The 15,484-nt window shown below is 41.1% G+C and overlaps 1 protein-coding gene across 1 annotated transcript in view; it reads right to left on the bottom strand.

Moving 5' to 3' along the window:
* furinb (furin (paired basic amino acid cleaving enzyme) b) overlaps positions 1–15,484 on the bottom strand; it is a 60,527-nt gene that overhangs the window by 27,270 nt on the left and 17,773 nt on the right. The window contains exons 2-5 of the mRNA XM_079224299.1: positions 10,906–11,004; positions 3,550–3,645; positions 1,482–1,610; positions 1,300–1,376 (exon numbers count right to left, since the gene is read on the bottom strand). Coding sequence (XP_079080425.1) covers positions 1,300–1,376; positions 1,482–1,610; positions 3,550–3,645; positions 10,906–11,004 — 401 coding nt within the window. The remainder of the gene's footprint in view (positions 1–1,299; positions 1,377–1,481; positions 1,611–3,549; positions 3,646–10,905; positions 11,005–15,484) is intronic.

Genomic DNA, 15,484 nt, shown 5'->3' with positions numbered 1-15,484 from the left:
AATTCCACCGACATGGGTAGCAGAGTGTGTGTTTCTCTGTGTTTGTATTGTATGTGTGTCTTTCTGAAGTAATAGCATGGTGCAGTTGGGGAGTCCAAGTGAACCAGAGGCAGGGAGTAATCCCGTCCAGTAGTGCTTTGTTCCATCAGCAGGACAGAGTGGGATCTACTGTACACTGACAGAAAGGACGAGGGTCGCTCTGCATGGCTGCTCAAGCTGTTGGCAAGGACAAGAAACAAGGCCCCTGCTAAAAAAAAAACTGCTGATGCTAGCATCTTTTAAGATTAATAAATACTGCAGATGAATAGATCATGATGAGAATAGAAAAACAAAGAGAGAGAGAGAGAGAGAGAGAGAGAGAGAGAGAGAGAAAGCGATATATTAGTGAGATACACAATGTCAAAGTTCTGTCCAGATTCTATTCTCATACAATAGTTTCTATAATCTCACAAAAACTTGTGACGCTGATATTGTTTCTCCCCCTGACCAACTGCAAAAGGATGCTGCGCTTTGAAACCCACAATAAAGAACAAAAGCAAAAAGAGTTGGTGGAAGTCGTCCCAGAAAAGAGAGATTTGAGAAAAATCCTGCTGTGCTTTTCAGAGGCGGGATGTAGCTTCTCATCTGCTCCAGGGGGATTGGACAAAGGCAGAAGACCATCGTGTTTGAAGACACAGGGGAGAAGGGAGGAGGATTCACCCTCGCTGGAGCTTTAGTGTTCCATCAATAAATTGGGGCGAACTTGTTTTAATGTGACCAAAGTCTGGTACGGGAAGAGCATGAATCACTGAGGGCAAGTAAACAAGTATTGTATTAGCAACAAATAAGTGGCTGTGGGGAAGTGCGGGCTGGCGCTGGAAATGCTGCTCGAACAGCTTGGCTTGTGTACTGAAGCAAGAAAGAAGAAAATGGGGAACAATCTTTCAAGACTTTGCAGAATGACTGCACTAGTGCTTTCAAACTTTATAGAATTGGTTTATAAATGTAAATGCTTTAGCCCAAATCACTGGACCACATGCCATATAGACTTGGTGCTTTCTTACCAGTGTCGTTTGCTATCACCTAACATTTATTTTGAGTCAAAACAACAAGCGTTACACAAGGGTTGTTTGGTCAGAAAAAATGAAATCCCAGTCCAAATGATTTCTCAGTTCATGAATGTGCTTGTCCACTCTCACAATGAAATTAATCACATCTGCCCCCGTTTGCCAAATTCCCTTAAAGATTCAAGCAAATTTTTTGAAGCAATTCTGATCTATTCCTAGTGGTGTTGCCGGATTTCAGTTTTCGCTAACTTACCTGTTTTCATTTCGCTGCGTGTATCTTGGTTGGGGGTCAGCATCTCCGTCATTGACATCATAGCTGGCCTCGGGGTCCTGAGACAGATGTGAAAATGGTTAGGACACCAATCATGGTAATATAACTTCAAGCCCTCATTAGATTTTTTTTTCTGTACATTTTGTCGTCCTTTTTTGACTTACATAATTGCTGACGAGGTCAGGGTGGTCTTTCTCAATGCCATCGTCCAGGATGGTCACCACTACACCTTTTCCTGTGTAGCCTTGAGCCCAGGCTACTTTAGTATTCAGGTCTTGATGCGTTGGGGTGGACTGAAAGAGACACAAGGCTTTTGTTCAGCTGTCAATCTGCTGTGCTGACACTTCTCAGACAGACCAACAGAAAAGGGCCGTTGGTGTGAGAACAGCTTAAATCATCTGCAAAGGCCTTTTACCCGCTGCAGAGCGTTATGTTAAAATCAGAAATGCGCAATACAAACATAAACACCAAGACATAAAAAGGGAAGATCAGGGGTGATTCATGGACACTTAAAATTCAATTGTAACGCATGGCCCTGACATGCGCTGCCACTTTGCGCTGACCTGCTCAGTGTGAGCATTCTATTGTAGTTACGCTGTCAGAAAAAAAGACAGCTGTGGGTTAGGAAATCTCAGTGAGAGCATTTGCCTCTCTCGCAATAGAAATAGCAATCTGTGAACTTATAAGAGGATACGAAGTAGAAAAGCGTGATTTGTATGAATAAAAGAAAAGTCGTACAGTAAGAAGTATGAAGAGAAGTGAGCGCTCGAGGTAAAAGAGATGGTTAAAGATAAACATGGGTAGAAATGGAAAATACATCACAGACAACCTTCTCTACCCTCTCCCGTTGTTCCCTGCTGATTTTTCTCCACATGGCATAACTCCTGCATGTGCGCTTCTGTGAGAATGCCTGATGCTTGGGTAAGTAGCTTGAATTCTAGATGCAGTCTTTGAACTGGCACAGATGCCATTGAATACCAGTGGCGGGCCGTCAGGGCCTGCTAAGCCTTCTCTGCTGGCCTAAACAGAATCACAACGTTTAAATTAAAATTTGTTATAAAAGAAATGTTTTAAATAATGAATAATGTAATACAGTTATGTTATGCCGGTGCGCTGGTTAGACAGCAGGCGTACGTCCAAAACCACAGCTTGCCACTGTTAAATACACATTTTAAGCAAATGTTTGCAAAAAACTGCTGGGGCCCATGTACAAGAATAAGCCAATATAACATCCCCTAAATACAATAAATTGGTTTTACTACCAAACGAAACATCCGCATGGGTAGCATATGCCTTCAACTAAACCCTTGTTTGGTTTTCAACTCAGATGTGTGGAATACTTGATATTGTAGAAAAAAAGGTTTGCTTTCCCAGAAGATAAGAGGTCTAATGCTGAATGGCAGAATTGGTTTCACAACTTCTATTCACTGGTGATATATGTCTGGGGTAGTTAATGTTGTCATTAATCCCTGGCAGTGACAGAGGTTTTGTGGATATAAAAAAAAGGAAAAGGGGGAGATTAGGACACATTTAAGGATATCAGCGAAACACTGTGAATAACCAAACAGACAGAGTCAGGACCATGTGCTATCAATGTTTCACAGAGGAATAGAGTTTAGTAGTCAATCTGTCTTGACATTTCACTTTCCATTCAACCGGGCATCCTGGGAAGCATTGTATTGTACCTTAGACTGTGTTGGTGATGAAGCTGTAGTAACTAAAGCCTATATGTTTAGTCCAAAAGACAATTCAATCTATGCTTATCTGACTGACCATGAGGAAATTAATAACTTGCCACTGCGATAATGAATACGTCTTAAATCAGATAACGCGTCGGCAGAGCTGAAACTATTGAGAGCTGTACGGGGCTGAATACGAAGGCTATCAAGGTTATAAATAATTGCAGAGCAGAAACTCAAAATATGGAAAAAATACTGCTCTGAACAAATCTGAATGCAGAGGAGGACCTTCTCCTTGGCTTCAAAATCTTAAAAAGGCTATCTAAATGGAATACAGAAAAAATAAAAATCGTTAAATATTCTACAGACTGCACTTACTAATTTGTTTGCTGCCGGTAATGTTATACAGAAGCAGCTTAAAATGTTATTGCAAATTACACTATGTATGCCATTTTAGAAAATAATATCTACTGAATGTTTGACATTTTCAACGTCATCTTTGCTAAAATGTCAGGCTAATTAAGTCTAGACTATAAAGAGAAGAGACACACACCAGGTACCACTGCTTGGGGAAATCTGGGTCTGTTGGGTCTTCATAGATGTCCCTCTTCTTCCTCTTTTTCACCACTTGCTGCTCCGCCCACAGGACCTGTGATGCACACACACATACACAGATCAGAGACAATTCCTAGTTTATTGTGTAATTACTAATGTTCTGATTTCAGAAATTGTTGCAATGTCCCACAGACTATAGACGTGGAAAAAACCCCAGCTGTGTTCCAAAAGCAATAACGAGAAGGAGAGGCAGAAATGTGAAGCAAATCTAATTTATTTTATTCCTAAGATGCTGAGGGAAAGTGGCTGCTGTACAGAGTGCCAGAAAGGGCCCTTTGAAGTCCTGGAGGCTGCAGGGATATGCACACGACTGGTAGGGGTGGGTGACAGTATAAATGGTAGTACAAAGAATAGGGAATGTCATATCATGGTTTGGTTTATATATATATATATATATATATATATATATATATATAGTGCAAAAAAAAGAAAAACACAGTTCTTGCCAAAAGCCACACAATAGCAAATAATTTAATGTCCCCACGCCAGTTAAAATGATTGGTCCACTCAGCATTTCTCTGTTCCTCTGCCACGCTTGTCTCTAGATATTTTGACAGGTATTTTGTTCTGTAAACATGATTGACAGTGTTAAGAATGATCAAATACCTTCATAGACTTTCATATTTGTTCATATTTTTCCAGACAGCCAAATATATATTTGTGTATTGATAACCGAGCATTTCATATCCAAGATGCGAGACAAAAATCAGCTGAGAATTTGTAACGCTAATGAAGCCAGCCTTCTGAAAACAATAATACTCCCTATTTCCAAAAGAAACTTGTCTTGCAATAATACCGTTTTTACAACAATAAATTAGACGTGTGTGAGCCAAAGAACGAGATGTGAACTGATTCGGGAACCACAAAGCAAAATGGATGTAATGTGAAGGTACTGTGGTATTGCTTTCACAAACATTACACTTTGTTACACTTAAATCAAAGCCAATCAGCTTTCAGAAATTAAGGAGGAAAACAAATCAAATAATATTGGAAAGCTGAAGTGGTCTGCTGCAGTGGGGAATTTGCATAGATGGAGTGTGCAACTATAGACACTTATCCTCTGAAGCACTTTAAGCAAATGCTGTTGTGCATTAGTATTGTCAGTGATGAATGAATCCTTTGCTGAATTTTTGCTGAAGGTGACAAAGCTTAAACTGATTCCACTTTTTTGTCAAGACCACTCAAGCAACGCATGTCGAAACTTGTACATTTCATGTACAATGCCCAGCAGATACGGAAAGTCCAACTTGTTATTCAAGTAGTTAAGTTCTTTTCAATATAATTTTTTTTCCCACTTTCTCTTGCTGCTGTTAGAGTTGTTTCTAGAAGTGAGTGCTTGTTTTATGATTACATGCTCTTTCAGTATGAAGCCCGTGCTGTGAATGACTAGCTTCTGAGGGCGGTGCAGCTCCTAACCTAGATGGAAACTTTGCCTCGGAGAATGAAGCCATTGACCTTATTCAAGTGACCCTAGATAATTAACATTTATCTCATTTCATTACATTTATAACTGCACACGACTGACCCTGCTGCACTGCTGACCACTGCACACAACATTATTATCAGAGATAAATAACCGCAGATAGATGAATCAGATGATGAACTGGATACAGTCATCTACTTTGGAATATATAGCGTTTCATTTGTATTCAACATTCAACTCACAGCTTACTGATATAACAATGCCTTAGGAAAGCTGACAGCCAGAGTAATAATTTAAATGGATGTCTTTGATTTGGCAATTTGTGGGATATTTTATATATGTGCAAAAACCCGCTCTTAATGAGAAAAACAAGGTCTAATCAAATAAAACCAAGCCGGTGATGGTAACTAATTAGACGACAGTATATACAGTACTAGTACCGCCCTGAGGTCTGGGACAAGGACAAAAGGGAGCAATCATGAGGCAAGAATGAGGTCTCGGGTCTGTGATCCGCTTGAGCAATAAAGTACTTGTTCCATCTCTCTGAGTGTCCTGTGGGCTTTCCTGTCTGATGACTAAGGAGAAGGCATGCTGGTATTGTTGTTATAATGTAGAGAGACTGGCAGCCTGTGCTTTGATCTGTAAATCCGTTTCCACGGTTTAAGGAGAAAGATGATATTTTAAAGGATAAATCTGGTGCTATTTTAGTTTTTAATCAATAAATCCTATATGAAAAGACCCAAAATTAATAATGAAATGATCCAACAGACAGTATATCCAAAGTCTGATGGTGTATTGCTTATTACTCTGTGTCATATATCTCTATTGTGGTCCGAAGACTATTAAAAAACGATCAGTGAACAACACATTTAGATGGACATGGGCACTGAAATGTATTTTGAGTTGACATTTCTGGTAGCGTAAATCAGTGTTTCCCAACCAGAGGATCGAAAGTCTAAACAATGTATACTTGTTTAGACTTTCCTTTAATCTTTTTTTTTTTTTTTTTTTTTACTGGATAATCAGATTCATGAGGCCTCTATAAATAATTCAAAAATAACAATAAGAGAGGAATAAGACACTCTTTCAGTCTTCAGTTGAACGACTCACAGCCCGTGGACCTGTGAGACCTGTGATAAGGGCTTCTGCCTCCAATGCTTGTTAGTGCAGCAAATCCGCTGCTGAAAATAGTCCCCGACAAATACATTTTTGCTCCATGTCTCTCCCGTGACTCATAGTGAGACATTGCTGTCTTTGGAAGCAACCACTGGGCTTGTGGCTGAGCTCCACAGACAAGCTGGGTATTGAGAGATGAAAAAATGCTTTGTTGGTTTTGGTCTTTTCGTGGGATTTGTTGACAATAACTCAAATACAGAATATTGCGAGCCTTATCCTTTACCGGTAAGGCATCAGCACAGTAAAGTGTGCATGTAGTGCACTTTTATAAACACACACAGAGAGAGAGAGAGAGAGAGAGAGAGAGAGAGAGAGAGCAAGAAACAGGTGGGGGGAGAGAGAGAGAAAAGTACATTAAGGTCCCTCTGAATCACAGCATGCAGTACTGCCTTACCCTGCGGTTTGTGCAAAACCAACAGCAACCACCCCAAAACAAATTGATTTCTTCCTTCATAGAGAAGGTACAGGGAGCGGAGAGGCGATGACAAACAACCCTTGCATGCATAATGGCAAAAGCTTATGCAGCTGCCAGTGTAATTTTGCCACTGTGTGATAATTCAAAAGGGATGGTGATAAGTGGCATGTTAGCACCACGGAGCTGAGGAAAAGAGACAATGGAGGTAATGTGTGAGACAGCAGCCGGACGACAGAGAGGCAACACTGTAACAAGCTCAAAGCTTAGCATTGACTAATCTAAATCCAACCACTATGTTCTCACTGCGTTTTAAATGTGCTTGCTTTGAACCAGGTTTCTTTCCCCTTTTCCAGGGATCAGTTGGCCACACACACACACACACACACACACACACACACACACACACACACACACACACACACACACACACACACACACACACACACACACACACACACAAATATGAATGTACAACTCTCCTGAATAAACACAAACCCACTCACACTGGAGTGTTTTTTGGCAGTGGTCATGCTCTGCCTGAGGTTCGGTCTGTTTCTGGTTGTGTAGGTGGATAGGTAACCTCGGACAAACTGTTGATTCTCAGCCAGAAACCTGGAGCCCTTAATAGCTGTGGGTTAAAGCACGTTGTTAACTTGAACCGCTGACAGAGATGAGCCTGTGAGAATGAATCTCTTTTGTCAAAAACGTCTCTATCTCCCTGGCTCTGCTGTTCGGGCTCCAGTTTTAAATTGTTGTGGAATCATGTATTAATTGAGGATGAATACTCTCTAAGAACGATACTGGATAGACTTTAATCTATCTACTCATCTGACTGCGTGTTGAGACTCCACGGGTCTCTCAGCAACTCAGCATCGATTCCCCACAGAACACGAGAGAGACTGGATTGCAGTTCAATTCACATTGCATTGGATTTATTTGCAACGATCATGTCACAAACAAAACTGGCTGGTCCCGGTAATTCAGACAATAGCTCCCGCCATCATCTGTCTAACACAACCCTCGTACCACCACAAAAACATATCATTTATAACACACACTCAGTGCAGGTAACGCCCCCGTTCCCTCCCTCATTACATAATTGGCGTCACTTGTTTTGACCACATCAAATCCCTAGAAATCAGTGTTTGTGTGTGTGATACCCAGCTGTTCCCAATCCTTTGCGCCATAACACGCTAACTTCTCGCTCAGACGCCAATTTTATGGAGATACAAAACCACTCATAGGATTTGATATTAAATCATAAGTACAAGACATTTATATATGTTCGTGACAACACGATTATATAAAACATTTTCTTCCACAAAATTCAAGATCCTTTGTCTCTCAATCGGTGTTGCCAAATTACACAGATAATATAAAGACAATCTGGCCACACAGTCAACCTCACTTTGCCTTATCCAGATTTATTTTGCTCCTTGCGGGCCACTTATTAAAGAGGACACAAATTAGTACTGCGGTTTGGCCAACAGTTCATTCTGTATTTCATCCTCACCAGTGCATGCAACCATAAAATCCATTATGATAAATCATTAAATCGTTGGTAACAACGACAGAATCCTCACCTCTGTCAATGCTCATTCTAGGTCTCATTTGTTGCAGATTTTGGAAATCTCAGAACAAATCCTAAAACCATTTGAGGGCCACAGTTCTCTCCCAGCTCCGAGGCAGACACCTCTGGACCATTTGCTCTCGGAGCCTTGTTATCGTCCACGTAGCCCGACCTCTGACACCACTGGCCTCACCAAATGTCACCATATCACACTAATGATGTCTTGAGGCTCCAGCGCGTGTCACACCACATCAGTCCTCTCCTCAGCCAGCTTGACTTGCTCTCAGGCAAAGCAACAGTGGGATTCTTGGGATCGACTTAGCAGACCTACCTTGCTACAGATGGCCCAAGTCTGTTGTCACTTCGTAATGGCCCCCTTTTTAGCACCAGACAGGTACTTCTGAAAATGCTTTTAAACAGAGGCAATTTACACAACTGCCAACAGTGTTCCTAATGTAAACATGACAACAGCGTGTTGCTGAGTCAGGTGGCAGCAGCACGGAGAGAGAGGGTGTTTTTGTGACGAGCGTGCACACATGCATACCTGGAGTTTATTATTTATTTATTTATTACGGTTGATGCCTGTGTATGAGGTAATCCACTTTTATTTAACAAACATAAATGGGGACATTTCTTTAAAAGTTAGATTTTTAGTGAGGGTTTCTACTGACAAAACTAGTGATGTTGCATGAAAACAACATCGACATCACGAATGGCAGATTTAAAGGGTCATTTCCAACCAATCACAGAGAAACATTTTCCCTTTTACCTTACCGTAGGTGTAGTCTCACGTAGCCAGACCTACCTCCACAGCCCTTTGACAACGCAAAATAAAAGTCTGGCTCGAAACATTATCATTCTAATAATACACGCTCTGGCTTGTTTGCATTTCCTTGAACCAATCACAATCCTCTTGGGCGGCGCTAAGCCCGCGATACAGCTACGGTGCCCGTGCAAAATAGATCACCCAGAACGTGAAATACACGACCAATGGCAAGCTTATACCCACAGTCTGCATCAAGAGATACTGCATCTTGCCATGCAAATAGATTTGTTTTGTTTTTTGCCACTAAGAATTCACACACACAATGGAGGTGAAGAGCATTTTGCTTGTGGCACTCAAAGACATTACACTTGTAAAACGTCAACAACATCTCTTCCACAGTTCTCACTGTGTCAACAGAAGACTTTATAGAAAATGAATACAACTATTCACAGTTGGGCTTGGATGACAATTTTTTGTTCCTGGGACCTGTGTGCTATTTTGCTCTCTCAACGGCTCAGGTGAGGATAAAAGCAGCGAAGCCCTTGAGTACAACTTGCAAAAAAGGTTATGACATTCTTAGACTTAAGAATACACCATATTAACCACAGTTATTGGCTGCGACGCAAAAACTGGAGAAGTATAAAGTTCACCTAAAAAGGTGAACTTCCTTGGGTTCCTTAAAAATCTCTTCTGTGTTGATTAGATAACATAGCACAAATAATGAGAGCTTCTAATAGCGAGTAAAATCACATTTTTTATATAGACCTGGTATTAGCATATCTCCTGTTGATAACAATGTAATAATCTATAACTTTCACATCTAATTACCACTTTTATGTGCAGGGGAATAATTTCCCCTTGTACGAAAAAAGAAAAAGATTGTATCCTGTAGTGTGAGGCGGCTCAGGTGGATTTGCTTTGATCTGAACTGCTGGATTGTGTGTGTTTAGTTGCAATAAAGAGTCTGCTTTAACCAAACTGAACCAACACAATTATTCAAAGCCAGTGCATGAACGTATTTATGCAAAGAACCCCGAGACATGACTCTTGTTATTCATGAAGGCTGATTTACACAGGACAGACTAAGTGCCATGCTTCCCTCCTCCACTCTCTCTTCTGGCTGCTACTGTCATTTTCAACACTGTCATTTTCAACACTGTCTATTAGAAAGAAATTCTGTTCGAAAAATAATGTTTCCTCAAATTTGACAAGCGTTGAATTCTCTTTGATTTAAGAAATAAAATCAATACTTTTTTTCCCAGCTACAACAGAATGTCAGTCAGTCAGTGGATACTGCCAGACACCTCCTGGATAGGAACAGTGCAAATATAGTATTGTTATACAGGTCTGGCAATGAAAGACTGCTCATCTCTTAATCCCTAGTAAGAAAGAAAATGCTTCCACAATGTTGGCATTTTCATGCCGACTCAACTACATCTCCTATGTATGTACAGAAGCTGAGATTTTGCAGAGTTATAGGATGCAAGTTATAAGTTGGTGGTTGGGCCGTATGCAAATTCAAGAGCAGATGTCCAAATGTAGATGACATTCAGGGATGGAAAATGTTCTTGTTTTTGGATCTTACTTTCCAATGATGAATGCCAATTTTCCTCTCTAGTCAACATTTAAATGCATATAATGATTTGACTAGACTAGAGAAATAGCAAAAGCAAACACATAGACACTCCCAGCTGTTGTGTTGTTTGGCTGCCTGTATTTTGCATATTTACAGCTAGGTGGTACCTCAGATTGGGTCATGGGCACAGATGGAAGGACTGGCGTGGACTGAAAAGAGCACAGAGTTTGACAAGCTGTCATTGACGTTGGCATCCTTTTCTCTTGTGATATATACACTCTCTGTGTGTAATCCAATCTGTTTTTTTTCCCTTTGTTGCCAACATAGAGTGCTGCAATGAGCTGTGCGAGAGCTGACAACAGTCTTACCTGTGGTTCTTTTTGCAGTCTGATGTGCATCCCCCTGTGGCCAGACAAAGCCCTCTTCTCCACAGCATGATGCCTGAAGTGATAATAATCACCAAAAACCTGCACAGACATAAAAAGGGAGAGGCAATGATTTCATCTGCAGCGACTGGATGGCCAGATAACACTCTGTGCTCACCAAAGCATTCATGAGCACAGGAGCAAATGTGCAAACTGTGTTAATTTCAAAGAGCGCTGAAAGAAGACACATCCATTTGTACATTAGAGTCTGGCATTCTCTGCCCACATTCAAAGTTAAGTGAGTATCTATTACTGCACTGGCTGGTAGAAAACTGTATTTTATTAACGCATATTGTGTGAGTCTTGGCCAGTGGATTGCCGTAAACACCACATACCATAAGCTCTCTGGAGATGCCGAACACACACACACGCACACACACACACACACACACACACACACACACACACACACACACACACACACACACACACACACACACACACACAAAAGTGAATAGACATCCATTAGAGTGTCTATTCAGAGCGAGACTGAAGCGTTCCACGTGCTGCTGTCATTGTTCCATTACACAGCCTGCCCATGAAATAACTTTTAAAGGACAAGCGGTTGGGTGACAGCTGTCACCAAACTGGCCAAAAACATCCGGGAGGGCTTTCTTTTTGTCAGCCCTGCTCTTAAGTGACGCACGGAGCAGCCTATGCCCCCCTCCCTAGTCATCATGGTCAAGGACAGCTGACCTGAGACCAAGATAGAGACTAAATAATACAGACATCTCGAGACAAGTGAGCTGCAAAAGGACTAAAATAACCAAACAAAAGTTGGAGGAAGAAGACGAGGAGGAGCAGCCCTGATTCTCTTAACACAGGTATTCACAAGAGAGAGAGGCCTCCATTTGAAGAGGAAGCATCGCAATCTGTACAGTAGTGCCGCTGGGGACTGGCTCACCTTCACAAGCCCAGTGGAGCGGAGGAGGAGAGGAGAGGAGGAGGAGGAGGGGATGACGGAGGGAGGCGAGGGGGATAGGGAGACGCGGGGTTTGACAGGCCGACCAGGCAGGATGGATGTGTGTGAGGAGGGAGAAGAGCAGACGCAGCAGGATGGAAGGCTCTCCAGGGGCTGCCGACTGATTCTGCAGGCTGGCTGTCTGCGAGCCGACCAGACTGGAAGCTGGAGCTCAGAGGGCTGGTCTGGCAGCGCTGATATAAAGCTGCCAGCCCGGCGTCGGCCAATTTGACTTCATTTGTCAACTATTAGTAATTAAACTGGGTTTTAAATCACTCGCTACGATAATTTTCACATAAACCGTGTGACAGTCAGTCTTAAATTAGTCAGCATTGTGCAAAAAATATATTGTTTCCCTTGGAGATCAGGTTGCACACAATTACGTGTGGGCTAGATGAATAAGGCTGCTTTTGTGAAGCGACAGCTCTGCAGAAGGACACTCCTTAAATGATAACAAATGTGGCAAGAGCAGGGGAAAATCTCAACATAAAAAAATGATATACTACCAGATATAAAATATGCCACATAGGCAGTATACATTAATATGGTTTAAGTAATATAGCCAGCACCGAAACAGAAAAGTGAATTTAAATAACTAAAACAGGATACTTTCCTTGGAGGCAGTGTTGAAAAAGATCCTCTGTGGATGTTGACTTTGTGACATCTAAAGCCTTCTTCTCTACGTCTTCCGCCGCAAACTAAAAACACATCTCTTCCGTCTATACCTTGAATTTAAAAAAAAAGAAGTTTTTTTTTTACCTCGTATTCACTTTCCAGTTTGGCTTTCTTGAGGAAATCGTACTTTCTTGATTCTTGGTGTTCTGAGTTTGTACTCTCATGGTTGAATGCACTCATTGTAAGTTGCTTTGTATAAAAGCATCAGCTAAATGAAATGTAAATTCAGTAATTCAGGGACTGAACACACAAACACCCTGTCTAGAAAATAACATCAAAGTCATGCAAAAAGGAAATAGCCTTGAATGATGCATGATTGAGGTGTGATGAGGGATGTGACCCAAGAAAATAATGAGACCCACTTTCACATTGATTGCGACAGGGCAGGAAGCTAATTTGTGCTGCACCGCGGTGGCTTTTCTGTGAGACAAACCTATTTCCTAGAGTGCTGATGTCCTCATTTAGACCTCGGCTCTTTGGGTCTTGGGAAATTAAGATGGAGATAGAAATGTTGGTGGAGCGGCCCATGAGTGTGGGTGAGTCATGCCTCGCTACAGTCTGAACCAGAAGGAATCATACGAGGCGAGTGTGTGTGCCAGTGATAATAATTGAGAGCACTGTAGGCCATTAGTCACCCTGCCACTACACTCTGAGTCGGCCTTATAGGAACACTGACCTTTACACTCGTATCTCATATCTTTAGTTGTTTTGCACCCATCTCGTCTCGTCTTTACCTCCTTGTAGCCTTGAGCTAAAAAAGCAGTGTGTATGTATAGGACTAAAAATAATCTAGAAAAGGGAAGTAGGGTTGCAATTAAAGATTATTTTCGTTATCGAATTCATTTACAAATTGTTTATTCAATTAAATGGTCAGTTTGGTGTTTTGATTGACCAACAAAAGATAATTAGCTTACAATGATATAAATTAATTGACAATTTTTTTCCAGCTATAAAGGGAAGTGACACTTATTTGGATGAAGATAGTTGTGCATAGTCAGCACGAAATAATCCTTTCACAATAAAAGTGCAATTAACTCTAAATCTAAATCAATTCATATTTGATTATTCCAGGGTAAAGCATGTCAAAAATATGTATCTACACGAAAGAATGTTTCAGTATGAAAAAGAATGAATGTGTCAGATCTGTGAACAGAATAGCTGATAATAATAATAATAATAGATCATAACAGAAAATAGGGACATGCTTTTTAATAACAGCATCATCACGGAATGTCCTTGTATTAAGGTGTATTACCCTTTTCACTATATCCAAAAGAGGATTTCAGTGAAGGGTATGTCCTCAGATAGTGATAGCAGTTGATAGCGAAAGGACAGGCTACAATAAAATGCCCTTGTAAACTCCAATGAAAGTAGCACTTGCAATGTGTTTTAAGATGTAATATATGGAGCATAATAAATTCCCTTTTTTCTTCCTTTGAAGACCCGTTTTCAAAAGAAATCCATAAGTGAACTCCACATTTAACTATATGAATGTTTTTCATCTTAGCTTCAAAATCCACTGAGAATCTGTTAAGATCTAGTTATATAATAGAACCACTGTATTGATCTCAGAAACTTTTTATTTTATTATTAGGAAACTACCAGGTGTACTCACCACTTCTTCAGCCAACTGAGTGTTTACACTTTTATTTGTATTTCTTTAGTAATCCTTTCCGTAGCAAATTTTCTCTACTTAACACTCCCCATTGGGCAATGAAAGTAAGAAGGTGATAATATAAATCGTTATATTCTGTAAATATTCTTCATTTCATTATTCTTATGTCTATTAGAGTTCAGGTTGTGCGAGGTCAGTTTAACAAATACTTTCTGTGAGAAACGTTCCTCAAGGTTCCACGCTCTGCACTACAACACCCACACATTTTATCAGTATATTGACATTAGAGAAGCAGACTGGTCGTTGCACGTTCCAGCCTTGTGAGAAAAGAGGAGAAAACGATTCTCCTCCTCTTAGACGGGTTAGGGCCAGTAGAAATGTTAGATGTTCATGACGGAAAACCGTGTATTAAAGAGCCGAACTTCCGGCTGTTTGGTGTGTTTTTGGACGGTCAACCTGCGTGTTGACTGGACGACTCCCTGCTATCAAGATTGCAGTGCTTGTTACTTTGCTTGTGATCAAGAAAAATAAATTCAGAGAACGAGAGAAGTTGTTTGGTTAAGTTCTTCCGGAGGCTACACCAGGCATCCAATAATTGTTACGCTCTAACAAAGGTCACCAACTTTTTCTGCACTCCACCTGCCATCTGCTGACGTTATCAGTCAGAGTGGTTGTTAGACTTCAAGGTGACGGAAAGTAATGTCATGGTGCATCTCCTACTCCTATTCCGCTGTGTCCTGTTCCGGGCTCTTCTATGGTGGCGGCCTTGGTCTCTGGCCACCTCAAACCATAGTTGTTAAATCAATATTGGCCACAGGGGATTGGCCTCAGATCAGCGGTGCCGAAAACAGAAATGTAGCAAGTTTTCACTGGGTTGTAACCTAATGTTATTTCACATTGCGGTGTGTGTGCATACACAGTGTTGAGGCACCTCTCCAATATCACAAACTGACATGAAATTTGTTTTCTCATCAAAGTCGTGAGGACAAACTTATGCACCGCTCTTGTTGAGAAGTGTGCATGAAATGTGCTTCGTGCCAGACACACTGGGGTTGTCTCAAGTGATCGGCGATGATAATGAAATCTAATTTGTCTTATCGCCGTGCTGAAATTCTGCAGGGAGACTTAAAAGAATCCCAATATTCAGAGACGTGGTAGTGTAGAGGCAGCAGAGAGGATATGTGTGGATTCCCGCCGACTAATGCAATGATATATGTGTATCTTTATGTGTGTTTGTGTGTGTGTATGCATTCAGTATGGAAGCTGAATAC

This window comes from Taurulus bubalis (assembly GCF_910589615.1).
Source record: "Taurulus bubalis genome assembly, chromosome: 9".
Lineage (NCBI taxonomy): Eukaryota > Metazoa > Chordata > Actinopteri > Perciformes > Cottidae > Taurulus > Taurulus bubalis.
The sequence above is the reverse complement of the archived record's forward strand: the minus strand, read 5'-3'. Positions and strand labels throughout refer to the sequence as shown.